Source organism: Grus americana, chromosome 19 (assembly GCF_028858705.1).
Source record: "Grus americana isolate bGruAme1 chromosome 19, bGruAme1.mat, whole genome shotgun sequence".
Lineage (NCBI taxonomy): Eukaryota > Metazoa > Chordata > Aves > Gruiformes > Gruidae > Grus > Grus americana.
The window spans coordinates 5,023,844-5,047,430 of NC_072870.1; the positions used below are offsets into that span (position 1 = coordinate 5,023,844).

At 53.2% G+C, this 23,587-nt stretch overlaps 1 protein-coding gene across 5 annotated transcripts; it reads left to right on the plus strand.

The window, feature by feature from the left end:
• The first annotated feature begins 555 nt into the window (after nt 1-555).
• On the plus strand, nt 556-23,382 carry FLOT2 (flotillin 2). Of its 5 annotated transcripts, XM_054847336.1 has the most exons (12): nt 591-668; nt 9,389-9,470; nt 12,298-12,366; nt 14,243-14,333; nt 18,767-18,890; nt 19,313-19,431; nt 19,877-19,990; nt 20,081-20,200; nt 20,629-20,843; nt 21,046-21,229; nt 21,394-21,543; nt 21,693-23,382. In XM_054847336.1, the coding sequence occupies exons 1-12, from the start codon at nt 620-622 to the stop codon at nt 21,729-21,731; spliced, it is 1,356 nt and encodes a 451-aa protein (XP_054703311.1). In that variant the 5' UTR covers nt 591-619; the 3' UTR covers nt 21,732-23,382. The 5 variants fall into 5 exon arrangements, with proteins under 5 accessions (XP_054703308.1, XP_054703307.1, XP_054703311.1 ...); XM_054847333.1 differs by lacking the exon at nt 14,243-14,333 and having other exon boundaries at nt 556-668; nt 12,298-12,388; XM_054847332.1 differs by lacking the exon at nt 12,298-12,366 and having other exon boundaries at nt 556-668.
• The last annotated feature ends 205 nt before the right edge of the window (nt 23,383-23,587 follow it).

The following is a 23,587-nucleotide window of genomic DNA, read 5'->3' on the forward strand; positions in this document are numbered from 1 at the left end:
GGGCCCCGCGGGCCGCGGCACCGTGCGGCGTCCCCCGTGCAACGGGCGTGCGTGCGTGCTCTACAGTGCACTGCACCGTCCCTTGCGCGCACACACACACACACACACGGGCGGCAATGCAGCGCACCCCGCCTTGTACTTGCAGCAAAGCTGCCACCCTGTCTTGCAAAGACATGCACACTTTGCAGTGCAACAGACCCTGCCTTGCACGCGCATGTGCCCCGCACGCTGCAGTGCACACGCCCACCTTGCACCTGCACACCCGCGCCGAGCGCGCGCAGCCCCCGCCGTGCAGACGCTACAGTGCACACACTCTGCCTTGCACGCCCACCTCCCCTTGCACGCCCACGCACGCCCTCCACAGCGCACGCGCGTGCCCCATGTTACCGCGCGCGCAGACACGCGGCACCCAACATGGCGGCGGCGAGGGACGCTCAGCCCCCGCCCCCAGGGAGTGGCGCGGGGGGGGGGAGGGAGGGGAGCACCGACCTTCCCAACATGGCTGCGCCCGCGGGTCGCGTCAGCGACGCGCGGCGCGCGGGGGCGGGGCGGCGCAGGGGGTTGTGGGAGCGGGCGGCGGGGCAGCGGCGGGCGTGTGGCGGGCGGCGCCGCGGGCACCATGGGCAACTGCCACACGGTGGGGCCCAACGAGGCGCTGGTGGTGTCAGGTAGGGCGGGGGGAAGAGGGGTCTGTGGGAATGGGGGGGCGGGTGTCTCTGTACTGGGGTCTGCTAGGAGGGGCCTCGGTGGGAATTGGGGGTCCTGGCTGTGAGGGGGATCTGGTGTTGGGGGTGGGGGTCTCGGGCCTCAGAGGGGGCTTTGGGGCACTGAGGGGGGACCCTGTGATGGGGGGGGCTGGGTGGGGCTCTGAGGGGGTGTCCCTGTCACGGAGGGGCTCGGTGGGGGGACCCTGCTTGGGGGGGATGGGCTGGGAGATGGTGGGGAATGGGAGGCCCTGCCTGGGAGTGGGAGTGTGGGATCTGGCGGGGGTGTTTGGGTGGCTGCTACGGGGTGCGCTGTGATTTGGGGGGACAATCCCCTGAAGGAGCACTGGGATGTTGTGGGGGGAGATGCTTCTTTGAGCGGGCACTGGGGGGTCCCTGTCGTGAGGGGACCTTGCGGCATTGTTCGGGGGGTGTCCTGCTGTGGGTGGGCACTGGGGTGCCGGGGGTGTCCCTGCTGAGTGGGTGCCCTGGGGTGGTGGGGAGCTTCCTCCTGCGTTGACCCTGGGGCTCCGGGGTGGGGTCCCTGCAGCGCAGAGTGTGGTGGGTGAGGTGGTGGTGCCAGCGGCACACCCCGGTGATGCTGCTGCTGCTCGGGGATGATGTCAGGCAGTGCCACTGGCAAGGCTGCCAGGCCCTGGGCTGCTGCCAACAGCCCTCAGCTTGGATTACCAAGAAGCCGCCCTGTTCCTGGGGGACAGGTTGGCTTTGCCGGGGAAGGGGAGCCCGCTATGAGCATCCCGCTGGGGCGGAGAGGGCAGCTCGGGGCAGAGCACCACAGCCTATCCCTGGGGCGCCCTTCTCATCCATCGTATCCTACTGCTGCTTCGTTACTAGCACGTTACCTGCCCTCCCGGTGGTGCTGACACTGGACGCTGTTGATTCCCATCAGATATGTGTAATGTTATCAGCAGGTGAGCTGGTTGCTAGGTTAGGGTTAAATAAACCAGCAGTGAAGTCCCTTGTGTCTGATTCAACCTGTAGCTGCTTCAATACTCCGCCGAAGCTCCAGAGTGCACTTTGGCATAGGCCAGGCGGCGTGCGGACAGAACTTAATTACCATTAGGTGATGTAACGGCTTGCTGTAAGGGCTGGATACTGCGCTCTTGTGGGACAGGCTGGGGCCAAATGTGAGGTAATAACCAGGTTAGATCCAGATGTTGGTCACTTCATGTGTCCTCAATCATGTTACATCCTTTCCGTCAATGCTGGACTAGTTTTGTGGCAGGTGCTGTGATGCTCAAACCTAAACTCACCCAGGAGAAAACACGTGTGAACATCAAGCATATGCCACAATCACAGCTCTGCCATGCATGTGGAGCTACGCTGTTATGTTTTTGGAGCCAAAGCCTCCAGCGGGCTGTGGCACTTGCTGTGGCTGGTCTGTTATCAGTTCATCTCTCTTAGATAACAGCCCTGTTACGGGAATTACTGAGGAGATGCCAGAAGCAGGCTGCAGTTCTGGAAACAAATATGCCCTCTGTGGCAGCTGCTTCTAAGGAGTTACAGACCGCACCCACCAGCCGCCTGGAGCAGCAGTATTTCTTACAGTTTTCCTGGTCTTCTGCACGTCTCTGCAGTTCCCAGCTGGGATCTGGAGCTGATGGTGCGCTTCCCTCCAAAGAGACCCCTATCAAAATCAGCTTGGTGAAATGCCACATCTGGTGGGAGGACTCGGGAAGCCATGCTCCAGGTGTGCTGGGATGCCCTTCAGTCTTAAAAGCTTGATTTGCTTCTGGTCAGCCCTGAAGTTTACAAAACATAGCTTGCAGGATGAGCCAGCAGAAATTTGTGGCATCTGCTTGCAGTTCCAAGCATTACGCTTTCCCACAACTGGGAGCAGCAAGCCGAGGACACTCCTCGATGTACAGTCATGTCCTGGGAAGGGAGCGTAAATCATGCCAGGCTCTGCGAGTCGGAAGTGGGTTCGGTGCTGCCACCAGATGTGGTTTTACTCTGCTGCTGCCCATCGTGGTGTGTAAACGCTTGCTGTGTCCTGAGAGCACTGGCTGTGAGCTTTGGGGGCAGCCTGAGAGGTTGTGGGAGCTCTGCAGAGCCCCAAAGCCCTGCAGTTCCTCCACAGTTATGTGCAGAGCGAATGCCAGGGCATTAGTGGGAGGCGTGTAAGTACAAGCAGTTGTAGTTCCAGGAACTTGAGCCGTGTGTCTCCAGGGAAAAGCAGAGAGGACCTTGGGGGCTAGCATTTGTTTGAGTGATATTAGGGTGGATTTGGGGAGAGAGGAAGAAGGGAAGAATAAACCAACAGCAAATAATATTAAAAGCAGGCTTTTGGCTTGCAGTCTTGAATTGTCATACAATTATTATTTAAAAGACTTCACTTTGTGGGAAGGCACCTCCAAATCATGAAGCTGATAGGAAAGTTTTCTTTATTGTAAATTTAGCCCGTGTCCCTTGGAGGAAGTTTAGTCACGTGCTTCCCCTGGCATGTGGGTTTTTTTCTGAGGAGTGGTGTTCTTTCTTTTCTCTTTCCTCTGAGACACTTGAGTTCCTCCACTGCTCAAGGAGCAGCCGGCTGTGCCTTGGGAAAGTCTGTGTGTGCAGGAGCTTCGTAGCCTTATTTGGGAAGCTGCTTCCCAGGCACAGGTCAGCATTCCCACTGGCACTCGCGTCCTTCCCCTGTTGAGCAACACCGATCTCCTTCTAAGAAATTGCACTGTTAGCCAATCCACCTGTGAAATGTGGAGCCCAGGCTTTGTAAGAACGCTCCGCAAAGCTCTACAGAGGTGATGATGGTCTCCCTGGAATGTGGGTCTAACTTTGCTGGAGGGTAGCGGTGCTGGGAGCCTCCTGGGGAGGTGTGGTGCAAGCTCCAAGAAGGCTTTGGCAGACACCTGGCCCAGCACTGAGTTCTCTCCAAGCGCAGCTGGAGCCAGTCGAGTTTTCAGGGAAATACACAAAGTACCTGTTCATCCTGATATCCAAATGTTCCCACCAGCTAAATAGGTTGTCTCGGGTGTGCAATGCCAGTTTTGGGTTACAGTCTGGTTGAATGCAGCTTTCGTGGCTAAGGATCGATCTGCTTAATGTGAAATACAACACTATAATATTTCTGCAGAGTCTTATAATAAGGAGATACAATTTATAATAGCCACATTCATCTTACAGTGACCATAAGTTGCCCGAATCTCTGCAGCTGGGGTGTTTTCCTCCTGGCTGCTGAGGGCTGCAGGGTGGCACCACGCAGCAATGGTCCAGCAGCTTCAAGGTGAGCACCTGGAGAGACGTGACAGGGGAAGGTTGGCGCAGCCCACCATGTTTCTGGGTCAGAACAAACTGCTGTTTCAGCAAAAGTTTAGGGTGTGAAAAGGAAGAAAAAAAAAAAAGGGGGAGTTGCAGCTCAGTCAACCTCGCTTTATTTCCTAGGAGAATACTGAAACAAATACATTGCTCATAAATGCCTACAAGAAAACAATTACAGTTATTTGCTGAGTATCAGCCGTGCCCAGCTACTCTGACTTCCCTTTCAAGTGAGTTAGCGCTCCAGGGGATGAGGAGAAGCAGCAGATATTGTACACCTTGCCTCTACTAAGGCTTGTTATACTCTTATGATTTCTCAGAAGTCAGCTTGAGAAATACGGTCCAACCCAGTTTCTCAAACTTTACTTCAGTGCAGTGCCCTTTGGGGCTCCTCGATCTCCGTTAAAGGAAAAGAAGAACTAGCAGTTAATTCCAGTTTTGTGTAAACATTTCCTGCTGCACCCCAGCAGCCAGAGGTAGTTAACCTTTCTGGAGCTGCTCTAAGCTTTCACATCCTGTTACTCCATCCTTCTCATTCCTGCAAGAGGAACTGGTTATAATTCTGAGCCTGTGTGACTGTGCTGTTTTTATGGTACTTCTCTAAGTTTTGAAAGCCTGAAATAAAGGCTTCTTGAGGCTCTGCAAGCCCTTTCTGCAAGAGGCCTACAGTCCACAGTGCAAGGAGGAACTGGTTTCTCAGATGCTATAAAATTAATATGAAACTGCCTGGAAAACCATTGCCAGGGAACTTGACAGTGGCTCACTGTTCAGCTGAAAGGATTTATCAAGTCAGTTCCTTGTTTTGGCTTGGATAATGGAATTGAGAATGTGCTTATTGAATTTGCTGGCGGTACTGAGCTGGGAATGGATTCGAGAGCTTTGAAGAGCCAGATTAGAATCAAAACGAACTTGACAGATTGACCAAATGGTCTGAAAGAAATACGATGCAGTTCAATAAGGAGAAATGCAGAGAGCTACACTTAAACAGGAACAGTTGATTGCCTGAAAATGGCATGGGAGGAGATGGTCCAGGTCATCCTGCAGAAAAGCCATGATGAGCAGCAAGAGCCAGCTGAGACCTAACGCTCGTGGTGGGGCTGATGGCATCGGGGTCAACCCTCCACTTCCAGCTGCAGACCTACATGAGCTGGCTAGTTGTGATCCCATTCTTTGGCCTCAAGAGCAATACGAGTTTGTGGGAAAGAGCAGGCAGCTTCATGTGAGGTTTTGCCCTTGTCCACGTTCGTGCCTTTGGAGCTGGAGTTCAGAACTGTTCTCCAGGGTTGAGACTGAGATGTTCTACCCCTCGCACCAGGCAAGCCACACAGAAAACTTCTAATGGCACCGAGTGCTCTCACAGAGTTAGGTTCTTCATTTTGGCTAGCCAAAAATCTTTCCCCACAGTCGTTTTCATGCTGCTCATGATGCTTGGTGGTTGCTGTCCAGAGTGCAGCGTCTGTAGCATGAGATTGCCGCTGCTCAATACAGCTATTCACCACTTGCACAAAAGGCAATTTATGCAGCTCCTCTGTGGTGTTTCCTTCTCAGGAGGTAGTTCTTCAGCTTTTTGCAGGTGGTGGGGCTCAAAATTTCCCTTGTCAGGTGCCTGTTAAATCTCCAAGATTTGCAAATTACTCTTCAGAAAGCATAGCAGGAAGAAGAGGTGGACAGAGTAGCCTCCGGGCTTTCCTTTTGCTTTCCAAGAGGAATTCTGGGGTAGTATCTCTGTAGTTTTGTTGTGTAACTTCATTGTGGTTTGTCTTCTCTGGCTTTCTGTTTACAAGATGAGTTAAACTAAACGTGTGTTTTTAAACTCACTCTGTAACGTTCATGCTCATAGCTTAAAACAAGTCATTTCGATATAGATTACATCCAGAACAAGCTAGCCAGCATCATCTGCTTTCATCTGCTGTAGTGACCATCAAAGGATTTTATGGATTCAACTCGTAACCCTGCATCACTTTAAATTAATTTTTGTTAACCTTCTGCCATTTCTGCATGTGGACGAAGTCTAATTTATATGCGCAACAGGGCCTAAGAACCAGACACTGATTTTAGTCTAGACCGTGCTTTATTACGTGATTTTCTTTATGTATGCCTTTGCCACCTTCTCTCCTCTCCTCTCTCTATTGTGTTCTTTTGTCAGTAACTATTTTCAATTACCAATTTTTTCCTTGTCTTTCTGCGCTCACTTGTTAGCACCCCATGCCATTTCCCAGCACAGGGCTGTTTCTCTAACAAACCCAGCTTCTATCCGACTGGACCGAGCTGTTTATTCCCAGCTTGGGTGGTGGATCCCCCTGGAGGAGGAGACTCCAGCACCAGATTGCCCTGAACCGAGGTGTGAAGATGGCATCTCTCTGTGCAGGTGAAGGCAGTGGTGTCTGCTCTGGTATTGTGTTCAGCCTGCAACAGTCTCTGGGAAGGAACATAGTTATCGAGTTATCATATCAGCCTGTTTACCGCAATCTGATTTCTGACCGCTCGCTGCTTCCTGCCAGAATGCAGGCTTGTTGCCTCAAATTACCTTGGGAGAGCAAACAACACAGAGCTTGTTCACAACCTCAAATTGTCCCAGTTTTGATATTTTGAGCCCTGTGTCCCTGTAACTGTTGGGGCTCCTGTTCTTTCTTGCATGCCATCCATCAGAGCAGCAGCTTCCTGCATCTGCTGAGAGCTCCATTTATCTACAAACTCCCAAGCGATTAATCTAATTTCATATGGAAAAAAAAAAAATCCCCAAAAAACACTGAAAACCAGACAAAGTGCTTTCTCCTGGCTCTGGGAATTCTTGCTTGAACATGGGACCCCTTCGTTTGGGAAGAGGCCAAGCTGGATGGCAGCTTCCCGGCGATGAATCCTCCATTTGTAGTGCGCCTGGCCGCCGCACACTGCCCCGGAAGAGGCACGGTGGATGTTTGTGGAAGCGATGGCCAAACGGCTGTGAGACTCGGGCTGCTAGAACAGTGGGCGTATTATAGCTGGAAAAGGCAATTTCTCTGCCAAATCTCATTGTGCAAGAGGGTTTATTCTTTAGACTTGCAAAGATTTCGCTTTGTTGGTTCCTTTTTCACTTGCTCTCTGAGACTTGGGAAAGAGGCTGCAGGACTGCAATGGAAAATGAGCGTTCAGCTCATCTGACTTGCGTTACCAGGACGGAGCTCTGCTGCGCTCAGACGTCCGGCTCGCATGAAAGCAACCAGCTGGCATCCCGCTCCTGTTTAATGTATTAGTTTTCCCTGGTTTTTTTCTTACGCTTTGAACACTTTTTGACGTATAATCTAGCTTAGTAAACTGTGCTGTGCAGCAATGTTGTACGGTGCTGGGAAGCAAGCATGGGTGTGATATTAAATAAAGTATTTTCTTGCATTGCCTGCAGAAGAAAAGAAACATCTGTGTGGAGAGGCACAGTCTTGCAATAATGGTGGGTTTAGGGTGCAGAGTTTTCTCAGTATGTTATTATGAAGTGAATACTAGAGGTTTGGTAGAGAAGTTAAAGACCGCATAGACCCTGTGAAATAAAATACCTTTCCATGTGGAGCTGCTTTTCCCGACTGCCAGGAACACCTCCCTTCCTGTTCTTGGAGAACAAGGGCCTGGCTAAAAGGCTGAGCTAACTGGGCTCACGTCCTCCAAGAAATGTTAAAAGGCCTTGCAGTTAATGTGCTGCAAGATATTATATCATCAGCTTCTGTAACTCCTTGCCTGGCTGAAAGAGTCTTCCAGCTACAGGAAGAAGCTGTCCAGAGGCTGTCTCGGAGGTGACGGGAGAATATTCCTCTAAGCTGTGGAGCACAAGAGACCTGAAAAAGTGTCTAAATCCATCTCCCATTTGTGTTTACTTCCTACTGAAATTGGAGAGTGAAGAGTTGCAGATGGGGACAATCTGCTGGTTTATCAACCATTGCATGGAAGCCGGTGGAGCAAGTGGTATCTTTCACTGACAGCAGAAGACAGCCAAACACTTGAGGATCGGCGAAGGAGGAGGATGGGGAGGAGGGAGTCCCCTCCTGTGGCCCAGAGGGCCCTGTTGGCACACCGGCCTGGACGCGTGCTGCCTTTGCTTCTTCATTTTAACCTATCGCAACACACTTAGTCGTTATCTCTCTCGAAAGGGCTGTCTTCTGTGGCTGCTTTCTGCCGGCTTCATAGTTGTCCCTTTTCCCTCCCACAATGCGAAGCTCCCCCAGCGTAGCAGCCACGCTCTTTTCCCTGCGTGCTTGCTCTTCCTCTGCTCTGGCTCTGTCTTGCCTGCAGGACTGAAACTGTTGGTACAGCGCTTGCCTTGCCGAGGCCCTCGGGCGCTGCCGCAATAAGGGTGACAACGGATAGCAGGCTAGGGAGGGACTGCTGGCTTGATCCTCCTGAGAGACGGCAGCTCGCAGCCCTGGTCCGAGCTGGGGAGCTGCAGAGCTCCTCCCTTGCCAGGCATGAAACCTCGAGCTGGTCACTGGCAGGGTGCTCCCTTGGAGGGCAGCAGGAACATTATTCCTTCAGTCAAAGATGTGAAAATCCAGACAGCGTCTTCTGGCTTCGCTGGGGTCAAATCTTAAATGTGTCAGAGGAGTTCTAGAGGCTGCCCGAACTCTGGGTGCAGCCAGCTCTGAGATGGACCTTCAAAGCCTCAGGAGCCATAGTACTTGCATGAGCCAGAACTAGGAGATGTTTTTGGGGAGCTCAAGGGTTCTCCCCTCCTCCAACGCTGACCAGCTAGGTTTTTGGTGGGTTTAAGGGTGGCTTGCAGTATGGGTGTGGGAAAGGAGATGGATTTCTTACATAGCTTTCCATGACACAGCTGGTGCATCACAGTTAAAGATACTGAAGTGTGTACTTACAACAATTCTGGTTGCTAAAAGTGCTTAACAAAATTAAATAAAATCCTGGTTTGAAATACAGTCACTTTCTGTGTGTTACTGTTCATCATACTGAATTACTACAAATACTATTTTCTGATTTTATAAGAAAATTAAAAAAAAAGGTTGCCTTTGGAAAATTGCCACGTGAAGCCCATGGAGGTAAGGAGAATGTTGGGTTCCCCAGCGGGCGGCTGCATTATGGCTGACTGAAGGGTGTTTCAGGGCTGCTGTGGATCTTGGAAAGAGTTTTCTGTGTTTGTTATTTATCAGACACTTCAAGCATGTTTGCATTCTTTTGGATCATGTTGCAGAACTTGGCTTGGTAGCCCTGGTTGCTGTAATGCAGCTGAGCCAAGGTGCTTCCTCTGCTCCGAGGGGCTGGGAAGCGATGACCCCCCAGGATGCCCTTTGCTCAGCACCCAGAGGCTGGGCAAGCTTGTTATGAAGTTGTTCTGCTCGTGACTCCGTCTGGGTGCAGTTTTTTCCCTTGGCTGAGAAAAACGTGTGTGTGTGTGTAATCCCTACATCTCTCTACTTTCTGCTGTGCTGCAGGTGGCTGTTGCGGCTCTGACGTAAAGCAGTATGTGTACGGAGGCTGGGCCTGGGCTTGGTGGTGCATTACTGACACCCAAAGGTAAGGAGACCCCTGTTATTTGTGGTTTTGGAGCAGGAGTTAGGCAAAGCCATCCCAGTGGGGCTGTCAGCAGTATCTTTAGGAAGACGGGACTCGGCACTGCATGTGAAATCATGGATGAGCATCAGCCCAGCCCGCTACCTTTGGCTGTGGCCAGCTCCTGGTCCTTCGAAGGAAGGCTGCCTTGCACGCAGCGCTGTAAGTAGATGGAAGGAGCAACACGTGCCCTGTGTCATGCCTTGAGGCATGAGAAATGGAGGGTCGCTCACAACTGCACAGCTGCTGGCTGTCCTCTGCTTTCAGTGGTGGGGGCTGAGGTTGCTCGGGGCCCTGCAGGAGATAACCCTGTCATTTGAGGCTTACCTGGCAGCAAAATAAAACCCAGATGACTTCTAGGTCCTGGGGTAGACACAGAGTAGGGGAGTTCTGTGCTGACTAGTTGCATGGGGACACCTGTGTATCACATTGAAAAGACAGAAAAGAAATCCCACGCTTTCAGCTGAAGCACTTTTACAATGGCCTCTCTCTGCATTTCTCAAACCTGAGGCAGTCAGATTGTTTGGGGTTTTGGGGTTTTTTTTTTCCATTTTTGGTTGTTTTTTTAGTTACCTAAACCCCACCAAGCTGAGAGGGCCGTAGCCTGGCACATCAGTGTTTCTTACTGTGCAGGGCAAGGCAAGAGCCCTGTTCTCCTCTGCTGCCTTCGCAGTGCTCCGCAGCAGCAGCTATGAGGCTCTCGCAGAGGTGCTGGGCAGTGGGGTGCCAGGCTGGCTCATCCATGAGTTCACAAGAGGAGCTGATTTTTGCCCAGTGTGGCCCAAACCCTCATCCAGTAACAAAGACGTTTGTGGCATGCAATGGGCCAGTGCCACCTCTTGCTCATCAAGTCTCTTTTTCTAAAGACGTGCTGACTGCTGTCACCTTGGGAGCAGACTGTGTTCCTATTTAAAACCATGGGATTTTATTTCTCTCCCTTTTCTTAATCATGGATTTTGCTTGCTGTTCCTTACTCTGCTGGTCGCTGAACTAACATGCTGTGATAGTGCTGCTGTCCTGCTAATATAGCTCTTCGTCTTCAGGATCTGTGGGAATGTTACTCTCTCCTAACACCTGCCTTGCGCTCACCAAAGCAGGTTTCCTCCATCTGTGTAAAAAAATAACAGAGGAAAAGGATCAAGACGTGACTTTTGGCGTTTTGTGCTAAGTACCAGCCAGAGGTTGTAGTTAACCCTTACTGCCTGATCTTGCCACCTCTTTTCCCTGTTCATGTGTTGCCACCAGCAGATGAAGTGAGCATGTTGCAGCCCCCGCTCTGCAGATCATGTGCTGCCGTAGCTGCTGTTCACCTGGGGCTCAGGCAGCTTGCCTTGTTCGAAGGGGTCCCGGCTGCTGCTGGCAACTGCCTCACAACAGCTCTCGGGTCGTCTCCCAGGTGGCTGGTACTCGGGATTGCTACGAGAGCCTACCATAGTGCTCCAGCTGCATGAAGAGGTCTCAGCTAACAGCTGCTGCTTTAGCCTGGGCTCTCCAGTGATGCTCGTATGAGATGGGAGGAGAAGGAAAGATCCAGCTTGTGGGTTCAGTGTTTAAGAACTGTGTTTGATCCAGACAAGCTTCATTCCCAAATTTCTGTGAGGCATCTCACTGGGAGAACTGTTGATTTGAACAAATGGTTTCTGCTCCTCCTCTTGTTGTGTGAGAGAGAAGAGCGCAGGACCTTGATGTGCCATGTGCAGGAGATAACAGATGTATTCGAGAGGGTGACTTAGTAAGTTAAGCAAAGGCCGAGTCCAGGGCCAAGAACTGCTTGCCAGGAACGAGCTGTCATATGATAGAGGTCTGTGCATTATTTAGCAAACAGAGCTCTTGACAGCAATGCCATCACCCAAACAGATCTTTTTCTTTAAAGTCTATACCCCCAGTTCATGCCATGGGATATGGGGCTTAATTCTCCTTTTGAGAACAGAGCCTTTCCCAAATACCATAAGCCGTGCCACAGATGGAGCCTGCTGCATTAACATGAAGAGTGAGGCAGATTTCCTCCTCTGAAATTAGGACATCTTTTCTGGAACTGCCAGTGCTGAAAGCAAGAGAGACAGCAGCGATTGTGTCGCTGTCGGCGGCATCCCGCCAGGTAGCACTAACCTGGGAACAAAAGGAACAGTTAGAGCTGGCAGAGTGCTGGGCTCTTATCCTGCTGCAACCTTGAGGACTGGGAAAAAAAGAAGAAAAAAAAAAAATCCTGTCCCTGTTTAAGGGTCAGAAATAAAAGCAGAGGGAGAGGCAGCTCAGTCTTATGTGCCTCTGGGGGAACCAAATGGTATTATTCAGCTTCTCAGGACAGCACTTGGAAGCACCTTCTCTCATCAATGCCTGAGCCAGGGGTGGGTAGCCAGGTCCCTGGCATTTTCATTTTTTCTGACCCCTCTTAAATGTTGGCATAGAAGCATCTAAATTACAACAAAAAAATGAATTTTCTGTGTGGGAAGATTTCTCCAACAGAGAATTCCACCTGAATCCAGGATGGCAGTCCAGGTGGGATACACGGTTCAGTTTCATCTGCGGTGAGTTAGGGGACGCAGGGTGGAGACGAGCCTCCGCTCTGTTTAGCCTCGTTAAAAGGAGCAGGTGGATGCTCCCTGCTGTGACGAGGGAAGCTGCTCAGTCCCAGCCTTCCCGAGCCCTGGAAGCAAGTGGTGGGAGAAAGGCAAACTGAACAGGGAAAAGCCAAAACCTGAAAGTCTCGTCTGTCCTTTGCAATGAGTGTCTTACTCTCTGATAACCGCTTTGTATATTTGCTGTCCTACCCTTATTCCTCGCTGCTCAGACTGTCTTTGGAGGTTATGACCATCCTCTGTCGCTGTGAGAATATTGAGACGTCGGAGGGGGTCCCACTGTACGTAACAGGGGTTGCACAGGTAATAATCCACCAGCTTCCTAACATTGTGTCTAACTGTTTGTCCCTCTGTTTTGAGCAGCAGCAGCAGCAGCAGCAGCAGGATAACATAAAAACTAATGGTTTTCTAATGGGACAGTTGAAATCTCAATACCCTCCTCTCCTTCCCCTTCTCTGGCACTTGCCCTGGGGCGCACTCCACAGTTTATAGGTAATGCAGACAGATGCATACTTGGCAAATTCCAAATTCAGCGTTGCTGTACTGGCTCCTTCTGATAACGCTGCAGACATTTGCTCCAGCTGTAACCCTTTCCTCGACAGCACTGTTTCCATTGCGTGCTTGGTGGAGAGCAGAAGGGCATCTGCTTTTGCGTGGAGCCGCAGCCAGGCCAGATTGGGTTCTGTGCAGGATTTGGGGAGGTGGGAAGGCAGGTTTTGTGCTGTTTCAAAGGGAAACCTGTACGTGTGTGGGGAAACTGCAACTGTACCTGGCTCTGCAGTTTTGGATATGGGTTTCCACTCAGCCCTTCTTCCTCCACATGGAGACAGTGCCCATTTTGGATGTTGTCACGTTTGAAAGTACAGCACAGAGACCTCGGATGAGTTGCAGCATACAGGAGTGATGTTTGCGCTTGAGCAGTTCCGAACCAGTGTAACAGTAATTACCAGACATCCCTGTGACTTGCCAGCTAAGAAGCAGCATGGTATTGAAATTAAATTCAAAGATTAGGTTAGGCCTTCAGAAGGCTAAAATCCTGCACCAGCTGATTAAAGCTGTGAACGCATATGGCAAAAAATGCCTGTGTGCTTCCTGGACAGTGGGATCTGGTTTATCAGCTCCCGGTTTGCATGCCAGTTTAATTAGGACAGTGGCCAAGGCAGGCATGAACTTGCAGAGATACATTTCAGCACTTCCAGCCAATCCTGGAGCGACTCGGCGTGCATGCAGCAGCCCAGCGCAGCCCCTTCGTGGTTCAGATGTTTGACCTAATGTTCACCGACACGAGCTCTCTGCCCTGTGGCTCCCTGTCCTGACTCGCAACGCCTTCCCAGCTTCTTATGGCTGACATGAGAGCCAGGCTTTGCTTCCTGAAGCAGAACCTGCCACGGCCAAGCATGTCTCTTGTTTTACCAAATGATGACCTGCAGATTGCCGGGTCTGGCTGAGGTACCTCGAGCCTGCCTTGGGTGTCTGAGACAGCTCTGGAGCTGCAGGATCTGTTCCTTGGCTGATACTATACAGGCATGGCCCTAAAGAGCTGGAGACTCATTTCTATCTGCTTTTGGGTCACGGGACACAGGAAAAATAGGAGAGGTGAAGCAGATCAGGAGCTAGATCTGTGTTAGTGCTCACCCAGTGAGGGCAAAGGCAGGGCTGCTTCTTGCAGCGTCAGCACCAGGTTCTGCCAAGCACCAGGACTCCTGCGGGGATGGCAGTGCAGGGCGGGTGGGAGCATCCCGGGTCCATGCTGTGCTTTTAAACCAGTGACACCAGCCAGCAAGAGCACGCACTGCCCCAGCCTTGGGCAGCATGGCACAGTGAGCCTCTGATGGAGGGCCCTTTGGGTCCCAAAGCCGCTAGCTTCTGGCCACCTCGCTAGCCTGGCAGAAGGGAAAGGGTCACGGTATCATTTCCAGTCTGGCTCCCAGCCTTTCTCTGCTGATAAATTGCCCTTAAGCGTTATCTGAAAAACCTAGTTCTTGGCCAAAGTGACTTGTCTGTCTCCAGTGACAGATGTAGTCCCTTGGCTGCATTCTGCGCCTGTCTTACATTACCTGTGATGAGTGCGGCAGGTAGCCCGGGGCAGGAGATGCAACGGGAAGAGCTGAGTGTGTGTTACCTGGAAACGTGCAAATATTTTACGTTTTTTGGCAGGATTTCCCTAGAGATAATGACGTTACAGCCCAGGTGTGAGGACGTAGAGACGGCGGAGGGGGTAGCTTTAACTGTCACAGGTGTGGCACAGGTACAGTAACTCCAAAACATCATTTCAGGAATGCATGTCTCTAACTTACGTCTGGTTTTCCCCCCTTAAGAGGTTACTGTTGTCCAGGAACAGAAGCCAACTCCTCTGAAACAAATTCTTGTACAAAACCACACTGTCCTTGTTGGTTCAAACACACTACAGCATGTCCCATGTTGTGAAGGGGGTTGTGACCTTTCCTCCTCTCCCCAGAATCATGTCTCTTTTTCTGGTGTCTCATTTGTCCACGTGGCAAATGAGGTGTGTGTGGGGGTGACGTGGTCTGTTTGTGAAACGCTGCTGTACTGCGGTGCCCTTGGAGCTGTGTGTGACCCTGCAGGACTGAACCATTTGCTCCTGAGATGATATCAAGCGTTATGTTACTTTGTGTTATTACTATTGTTATTAGCACGTGGATCTTGTAATTCTTCACAGTGAGTTAAAGCTTAAAGAAAGAATTTAGTCCCTCCAGGCACTAAAATTTGTGTGTAAAATTTCTGGGTTTAATCGAATTTTGATTTTTCTCAAGCCTTTTTCATACGTGAAACCCAGCTCTTGCCGCTTGTGATAGCGCACTGAAACACCTGCATTTCTTAGACTCCGAGGTCTGCTGCCCTGATAGAGAGGTTGTCCTTGTGACCAGGTCCTGCCTTGGGGAGGATGCTGGGAGGAAAATGTTGTTAGCTTTCGACAGAATTTGACCTCCCGAATAGGCAGCTGCATGCTTTGATTGAAAATTGCTCCTGACAGCTCGTTCTGGGTGTATAAAACCAAGATAGTTGTTCCAGTGCACACAAGGCTGTGGTCACCATGTGTCCCAAGGCATATCCAGATCTATTGTTACAGGAGAGGCGACTGCCACATTCCCTGCAGTGGGGAGGGGAGCTGCTGAGTGATGCAGTGATGTGACCAAAATCCCACGTGCGTTAAAAGACTCCCCCCCCAGGGAAGAGCACTGTGGCTGCTGCAGCCTTTTTAAGACCAAACGCTTGACGGATTTCACCCAGTGCTTTCCAGAGCAGCGGATTCCTCCCTGGGTTCGTTGGTTTGCTCTGAACTGACGTTGCAGAAGAGCTGCGTGCTGTGTCTGTGTGTAACTGAGGATATGAATTCAGCCAGGAGCTGTTTCTGGATTGTCACACATGGCAGAAGGGCTGGGCACAACCGTGACTCAACAGCAGATAATACGTTGCCTTGTCGCTGTTGGGGAACGTGGCTACGTGCAAGAGCACCAGCAGAGGAGCCAGCTTCTTGGGCTCATCCTGGCTCTAATTGGTGTGAACCAGCATCTTGTTTTCAGTTTTTCAGTTCTTTATATCTATTTAGCTGCTAATGTATCACACAACCACAGTGGGCTTTGCGTGGTTGGCAAAATGCATGGACCCATGTCTCCCCTCGCACACATTTCATAAACCCGTAGGTTTTTCCTTCTGTGTTTGGAAAAGGTATTTCTGTGAAGCCAGCGTTCCCTTTTTGGCCTAGTTTTGGGACATCCTTCCATTGCCTGCAAAAAGGTCTAGGCTGGGTGGCACGTGCTAGCAGAAGGCTGGATCACCAGGCACCCTGATTTTAAAATGCAGCTCCCAATTCATCTCATTCGTGCTATTCTCTCTTCTCACTGTTCATTTTTATCCACTGTCCATTTATTTTAAAGGTTTAAGGTTGTCAGATGCAAGGAATTACCAAGCAGAAAGCAGGCTCAAGGCAGTTGGGGACGTGCATGGCAGAGGTTACCTTAATTTTGCAGAAGTACTTTTGAGGCAAACGTTTTTCTTTAAAGGGCTTGTGCAAAAAAGGAAAAAAGCAAACAAATTATTACTAGAGAAGCAGCTTTTAAAATGTTTGCCGTAATAATAGAAGTGCTTAATGTGCATAAGGATGCTCTTCTTTTTTTGAAGAGAGATGTAATGAGTACTTGCCAGTAGCTTCTTCCTGTGTTGGCTGGGTGCTTGGGGTGTGCTGGGATGCTGCTGCCTTAGGCCACGCTGGGCTTTGTATCCTTCCGTACCATTTTTCTGAGCCTCTAGCTAATTGGATTGTCTCTGCTCACCCCTTGCTGTGATTGCAGCTGGCTGGAGCTGGGTGCAGCAGTATCGATCCTCCCGATGGGATTGTTTTATAGAGGCTCTCTGATTTCCTGCCAGCTAAACTCTCCCTCTGATGTGAATGACATTTGAAGAAGCACCGAGTGTTGCAGTGCCCTGTCTGAAATACTGGAAACAAGCTGAGCGCAAATTGCTCTACTCTATTTTGTTTTGTGCAACCTTTGCTTTGTTGACATCCATATTCAGCACATAGCCAGGCTCGTTCAGGCTGTTTGAGTTTTACTGGCACGGGCAGGCTGCTGGCTGGCTTTATTCACAGAGGCTGAATCGTTCCTTGCTCCTGTTAAGTACCGCAGGGACTCTTAACGACCGTCCCGCTCCGTGCTCTGACTGTCCTCTCCGTAGCTCCAGAAGGATGGGGATTGTTTAGAGAGGTGGAATTGCTGGCAGATGCACCCCATAAACGTTGCTGCTGAGTCTAATTGGGTTTGGTATTTGCAAAAACCTCCTATCTGAGCAGCAGGCGAAGTTTGCTTCAAGATGAACCTTGTGCAGGGCCCGCGTTCCCAACTCCCGCCTTGTGTAGAAGTGCACGCTGCTCGCCTGGGGTGCAGGAACAAGAAGCCATGGTGGCCTGGCCCTGGGCCCGTAAGGAGCCCAAAGAAAGCAGAAAATGATTGCCACACTTGCCCAAAATTCAGTTTGGCATTTTGACTGGGAGACCCAGCCTGAGAAGCAAAGGTAGGAAATAGGCTTAGCCCAGGTTGGTGTTTTTTGTGTTACTAGCAGTAGGGTTGTGGCAGCTGAGTCTTGGTCAGCTCACTGCGTGTAACACAGTCTGCCTTCGGTCCCCTTAGAAGGTGGTGGCTGGTCCTAGTTGTCCCGCTCTGGCAGTGCCAGGGCTGGGTGCTGCTGTTCGGCTCTAGGATCATTTTGGACTTGCAGAATATCAGATCAGGCTTTCTCAAGAAATAGTTGTGTTGCTTTTGCCAGCAGTTCGACCCTGAAAAACGGTCTTGTAGGTGTCAGGATGAGGTCTGTAGGCTGTGAACCCATCAAGAATGCAGTGGGGACCCTTGTAGGGCCGCTGTGCAGTGCCTGAAGCTTCTGAGGTCTCTGACCCAGGACCACGCTGGTATTGCAGGTAGCAGCAGGTCCAGCCAGGACCTTTGGGGCAGGACACAGGGTGCCACCAGCATCTGGTGGGACAGGAGGCACTGCCCAGCCCAGATGTCTCCATGAGAGGGTGCTGTGGGACCCGCTCAGCGCCCAGAGGTCCCAGCAGAGCTGTGTGACTGGTATGGCCCCACTTCCTTCTCTGGTGCGGCCAGACACAGACACATCCCTGTGTCCAGGCTTTGCCTGAGCCCTCAGACTGGACCTGGCCACCAGGAACTGTCACCTTAGTGGGCTGTAGCTGCTCATAGCTGGGTCTTGTAGAGCTCCATGAGGACACATCTCCACTGCCTAACATACTCTGTAGGGATTTTTAACTCACTTTGCCTTTAAAAAGCAGCCCCATGAGCAGCAGGACCATCTTAAAACTTGTCTGTCTGGACCTGGGGATGCTTTTCCATCTGACTCTGACTGTGGGAGGTGAAAGCAGGGCTGGGGCAACTGTGTCCCACCTCTGGGGATCGTTACCAGACTGACTGTATGGAGTGAGACAAGCAGGTCCTGGCCACAGCACATCGGGGTCACCGCAAAGGGTGGCTGGGAGCTCCCAGCCACGAGCAGGACAAACCAGAGTGCTATGGCCATCTCGTCTCATCTCTCCTTGCAGGGAACGCCGAATGGAGCCCCTGTTCCCAAGCTGCTCCTTGGGCATGTCAGACTCTTCCTTGTTCTCTGCCTTTCCCGTGTCAGAAAAATTAATTCTAGTGAAGGAGGAGGAAGAGAAAGGTAACAGCATGGCTTTTGGCCAGGGGTAGTAATAGAAAGCCCTCTCCTACTAGGTCTGGTATTGGTGCAGTGGCCGAACTGGTAGCTCAGGGCTCTTTGGTAGAGTTTTCATCAGGTGGGACTTGTAGGGCCAGGCTCTGTCCCCACATCACCCGGTGGGTGCTGCTGCGGGATAGATGGCTGCAGGGAGCACCCCTCCATGCTGAGCTGCAGTCAGGGTTTGGAGAGGGGTCTGCCCCGGCGCTGACGCTGCTGCATGTGCCCGCAGCAGGTCTCTCCCCAGCGGCAGTGAGCAGGGGCTCGCTGGCTGGTCTGGTGGCCCGGCTCAGCGTGGTGACAGCTCAGCAAGGTCCCTTGGAGCATTGGTAGCACGGGGGCCTGGCAGCCTGGTGGTGGTTCTGCTGCTTCTGCTGCTGCTGCTGCTGTTGGGTGCCTGTCCCTCTTTGGACAGGCACCTTCAGTCCCTTTGGTTTTGTCTCCTGTCTCTAGGTGAAGATAATGACCGAGAAGGAGCTCCTGGCTGTGGCCTGCGAGCAGTTCTTGGGCAAGAACGTGCAGGATGTGAAGAACGTGGTCCTTCAGACGCTGGAGGGGCATCTGCGCTCCATCCTAGGTGCGGAGGGTCTCATGCTCTTGAAGGCACCTTGAGTAGCTTTCTCCCTTCTCTGCTGGTCCCAGCAGTACTGCTGCACCGCAGCAGCCACAATGGGTGCTTCTCCTGCTGAGTGCAGAAGTGGCATCTTAGATTGTTCCTCCCCTACAGCAGCTCCTGCTGTGCTGCTGGGTGTTGTGATAAGTGAGTTTTCAGTGCCTGCAGCAAGAGATGTCTGAGTCCCCGTGGGTTACAGGTGTGTGATGCAGTTGTGCTTGTGAGACTGAGATGTCGGTCTGCACTGTGGGGTCTGGGCAGAGGATTACGCCCTTGTGCCCAGACCTGAAGAGATTAGGGGCAACGAGCATGTTGCCGAGCTTAGACCCACACCCTTGTGAGTTACCTGTTCCAAATAAAGTGCTTCACCTTCCTTCCCTCCGCAGGTACCCTGACAGTGGAGCAGATCTACCAGGACAGGGATCAGTTTGCCAAGCTGGTGCGGGAGGTGGCAGCTCCTGACGTGGGTCGCATGGGTATCGAGATCCTGAGCTTCACCATCAAGGTATGCCCAGACGCAGGGTGCTGTGCTACAGGGCACCCAGCAGCGCTATAGGAGCAGCACAGCAGAGCCTGGCGCTGGCTCCTCTGCTGCAGCTGGCTGAAAGGCTCTGGCTGACAGCCTGCCCCAGCCCTCCGGGAGTTTCCACGACAGCCGCCGCAGGATGTCCTGTATCCAGGCAGCTGGGTGAAGAGCGCCTGGTTAGCTGCCTCTGTAAACATGGCTCGTGGAGAGAGCTCGCTGATAACTGAGCCTCCAGGGAGTTGGAGGGAAGATGTCGGGAGAGTCCTCCTCTCCCTGTCACGCCTGTTTCTGTTTGGCAGCAGGCTGATGTGGCTCGTTCTGACCCTGGCCTAACTGCACAAGTGGTTGCTCTGAGCTTCAACGGGGAGGGAGCAAGATGGAGTCGCTCGTTTGAAGTGGTTGTGACTTATCTTCCCCTCTCCAGGATGTCTACGATAAAGTGGATTACCTGAGCTCTCTGGGAAAAACTCAGACTGCAGCTGTTCGAAGGGATGCAGACATCGGCGTGGCAGAAGCCGAGCGAGATGCTGGCATTCGGGTGAGTCCGGAGACGTGCTGAGCTTCCCCAGAGCAGCCTGTTTTGCTCCAGCTGCACACCCTGGAGCTCGGCTCTGTTTCCTCTCTGCAGGAGGCAGAGTGCAAGAAAGAAATGCTGGATGTCAAGTTCATGGCAGATACCAAAATAGCAGATTCCAGACGAGCTTTTGAATTGCAGAAAGCTGCCTTCAGTGAGGAGGTCAACATTAAGGTGAGAGGTATCCCACAGCCCACCGCTGTTCCCTGGCTGGTTCCTCATGGTATTGGTAGCTCTGAGACTTGCCAGCTTCCTTCTCCTGCGTGTGTTAGGAGAGCTGGAGATGGACAACCCAGGTTTCTACGTCACAGTGTGAGCTCCTTGCAGCAGATTCGTGTTTGCAACAGTTAGGTGGGACTAGGAGGAGGTGGAAGGATGGGGAGGGTCATCTAAGCTGAACCCAGAGCTGATTGGGCTCGAGTACTGTGGGAAGAGCGCACAGGGGAGAACAGCAAGTGCAGCTCTGAGCATGGGGACGTCACCTCTGGGTGGAGGTTTGGTCCAGAGCAGGAGCCGTGTCTGGTTTCAGGGGCTGCCAAGGGTTCTTATGTCTGCACACAGGAGATCATGACCAAGACCCATCTTATCTCTCCCGTGTGCAGACTGCGGAGGCCCAGCTGGCCTACGAGCTCCAGAGCGCCCGGGAGCAGCAGAAGATCCGTCAGGAGGAAATTGAAATTGAGGTGGTACAGCGCAAGAAGCAGATCGATGTCGAAGAGAAGGAGATCATCCGGATGGAGAAGGAGCTGATAGCCACCGTGAAGCGGCCGGCTGAGGCTGAAGCCTACCGTATACAGCAGATCGCCGAGGGCGAGAAGTGAGTGAGCCCATGAGCCGGTCAGAGAGGGACCAGCCCTGAGCTGGGCTGGAGTGAGGCGGGAACGAGGTGGAGGTGCTGCACAGAGACCCCAGCTTGTGGGCTCTCTGCAGGACAGGCAGGTGGCTGACAGAGGGAAGGAAGCAGCGCTGGGTACGCTGTGGGGATCTGGGTTGCTGGAGGGCTGCGTTTCCCTTTCCAGGGTGAAGCAAGTCCTCATCGCTCAGGCGGAGGCAGAAAAGATCCGCAAGCTCGGGGAAGCAGAGGCCTTTGTGATTGAGGCCATCGGGATGGCGGAGGCTGAGAGGATGAAGCTGAAGGCTGAAGCGCTCCAGCAGTATGGAGAAGCTGCCCAGCTGGCTCTAGTGCTGGATGCGCTGCCTGAGGTGAGGAGGGAGCAGCTTTTCCCCACTCTGTGCAAGTGGTGGGGAGTTCCCAGGCTGGGCCAGGTCTCTTGGGGGCACAGAGAGGCCCCACAAGCTGTGCCAGCAGGCTGGTGAGCAGCTCCTTGGCACTCTGCTCATCCCGGCCTCCTTCCCTGCCTCCCCAGATTGCTGCCAAAGTGGCTGCTCCCCTCTCCAAAGTGGACGAGATCGTTATTCTCAGCGGAGAGAGCAGCAGCACAACGTCCGAGGTGAACCGTCTGCTGGCCGAGATCCCTGCCTCCGTGCGTGCCATCACTGGCGTGGATCTCACAAAGGTGAGCCAGACACCAGCAGCTCCTGTGGCTCTTAGGGCACGAGGACTTGCCTGAAAACTTCCAGACTCCTAGAGAGCCTCTCCTTCCCCAGGCAGCTCCCTGCCCTCCCCTCCTCCAGCCCTAACAGCTTCTCTCTTCCCCTCCTGCAGATTCCCCTGATCCAGAAAGCCACCGGGGCCCAGGCATGAGGCTGGCCAACCCAAAGCTAGTGAAGATCACTCCCTGTTATGCACTCAGACATCAACTGCCTTCAACACATGGGAATTCCTTTTATATCAAAGACAATTGGAGTTTCATTTTTAAGCTCTGGTGCCTTATTTTGTAGGGCCAGAAAGATGCATGTCCAATCAGCTGCTCTTTTTATTACAAAGGGTGGGAGGGGATTTATTTTGTAACTCGCTGTATATTATATCAGGCCGGGGTTTGGATCCGATCCCCAGTTGTATCTGGCAGCTTGTCTGGTGTTGCGATCCCGGTGCCTCGCTGTTCTCTGTCCTCGGGCGGCCGCCCAGAGCTCGGAGCAGAGGCTCGGTGGAACGCGGAGTGTGGAGCTGTAGGAAGAGAACAGCCACGACCCACCTCCCCTGGGCTCCCTGCCCTCCTGCAGCGACCCCCCTGGGCACTGCCCGACCCCTGCCTCTGCCCACAAACTGTTTTTGTGGCTGGTTTTCCCCGTCGTGAGTGTCTTGCCTGCAGAGCCCCCCCCCAGTGCTAGCAGTCCTACCTAGGCTGGGCTTCCCGGAGGTCGCAGTCACCCCACTGGGAGGGTGACAATCGGGCACTGCCAGTGGGTGCTGCAGTTGGTGCCCGCTCCCTCCTGTGGTGCCTTCCCTTGGGGAAGTTTCCTCCCAGGATCGGGAGGGGGGAGAGCTCCGGGGGCTGATGGAGTATTAGCGGAGGGAGCCCAGCTCAGGCTTGGTGAGGTCCCTCCACCAGGAATGCCAAAAAATAGCCTTGTGCCAAACCCCCCATGCTCTGAGAGGGAGGAGAACCGGCCGCAGCTGCTGTCCCCAGGGCCGTGGTACATCTCCCCCCTGACAAAGCCACGGGTCAGAGGAACGCGGGGGACGGGCCAGGGCGCTGCGGTGCAGATGGGCTCCTCCGGCACCGTGGGCTGTACAGCTGGCCGGGGACCGGTGCCCCCATGCCGTGGCCATGAGGCTGGCAAGCAGCCGTGCTGGCTGGGGGATGCCCCGGAGGCAGTGCAGAAGCCCCTGCCTCACCCCCCCGTGCCTCTTGCGGCCAGTGGCTTTGCTGCCCTGAGTGACAATGTGAAAGAAGTTGTCCCCTGTGTGTGTCCCACCCTCCCCACAGTGCCACCGGGGCCCTGCGCTGCCCTGCGCCCCTTCCCGGCCTGTCTCGTCGCCTGTGCTCAGTGTGGCTGCAGCACCCAAACCCACGTGTGAAGTCAGCCTGGCGCTGCTGTGAGGTGGGGTGGTGACCTGTGCACCAGGGTGCTGAGGGTCCCTGCGCTGGCTCCTTCACCCACAGCTCGATTGCAGTAGGGTGGGGGCAGGGACCCCAATCCCCTCCGCCCTCCCCGCAGTGTCCCCGTACTGGCCAGTCCCTTTGCTGGGGGTGACCCGCTGTGGGGTGGATGGGTGCTGCGGGGTGGATGGGTGCTGCAGGACCGGCAGCACCCCGTCCCCCTCCCTGCTGCCGGGGTGCGGAGGACCGGTGTTATCAGCCCCTGCTTGTGCTTGTGCCACGGGGCCGTCGGCACAGATCTGGCGCTTGCTGGCAGGCGTGCCGGGCGAGGCGCCCTATCTGCATGTGCGTGTGCATGCCTGCGTCCCTGCGACCGTCACTGCTGTACGATAATAAAGCCTTGTCACCACCTGCCTGGCTCTGTCTTGTCCCTCCCGTGCCCATCGCCCCCCCCCCCAGGCAGCACCAGAGCCAGTGCTCGACCCCAGAGCTGCTGCCCCAGGACGGTCAGGTGTTCCCGCTGGGATGGGGGAACAAAGGGTGCGTGGAAGTGAGTTCCTGCAAAGCTCCTGGGAGCCTGTGGCCTCCCCGTGGTCACGGTGTCCCTGTGGGCTCC

What these genes read in the sequence shown, in the direction of transcription:
- FLOT2 (XM_054847336.1), top strand. Translation starts at nt 620, where the DNA reads ATGGGCAACTGCCACACGGTGGGGCCCAACGAGGCGCTGGTGGTGTCA. An exon ending in ACGTCGGAGGGGGTCCCACT is followed by an intron (nt 12,367 to 14,242) that starts GTACGTAACAGG and finishes GTTTTTTGGCAG; the next exon opens with GATTTCCCTAGAGATAATGA. An exon ending in GTGAGGAGGTCAACATTAAG is followed by an intron (nt 20,201 to 20,628) that starts GTGAGAGGTATC and finishes TCCCGTGTGCAG; the next exon opens with ACTGCGGAGGCCCAGCTGGC.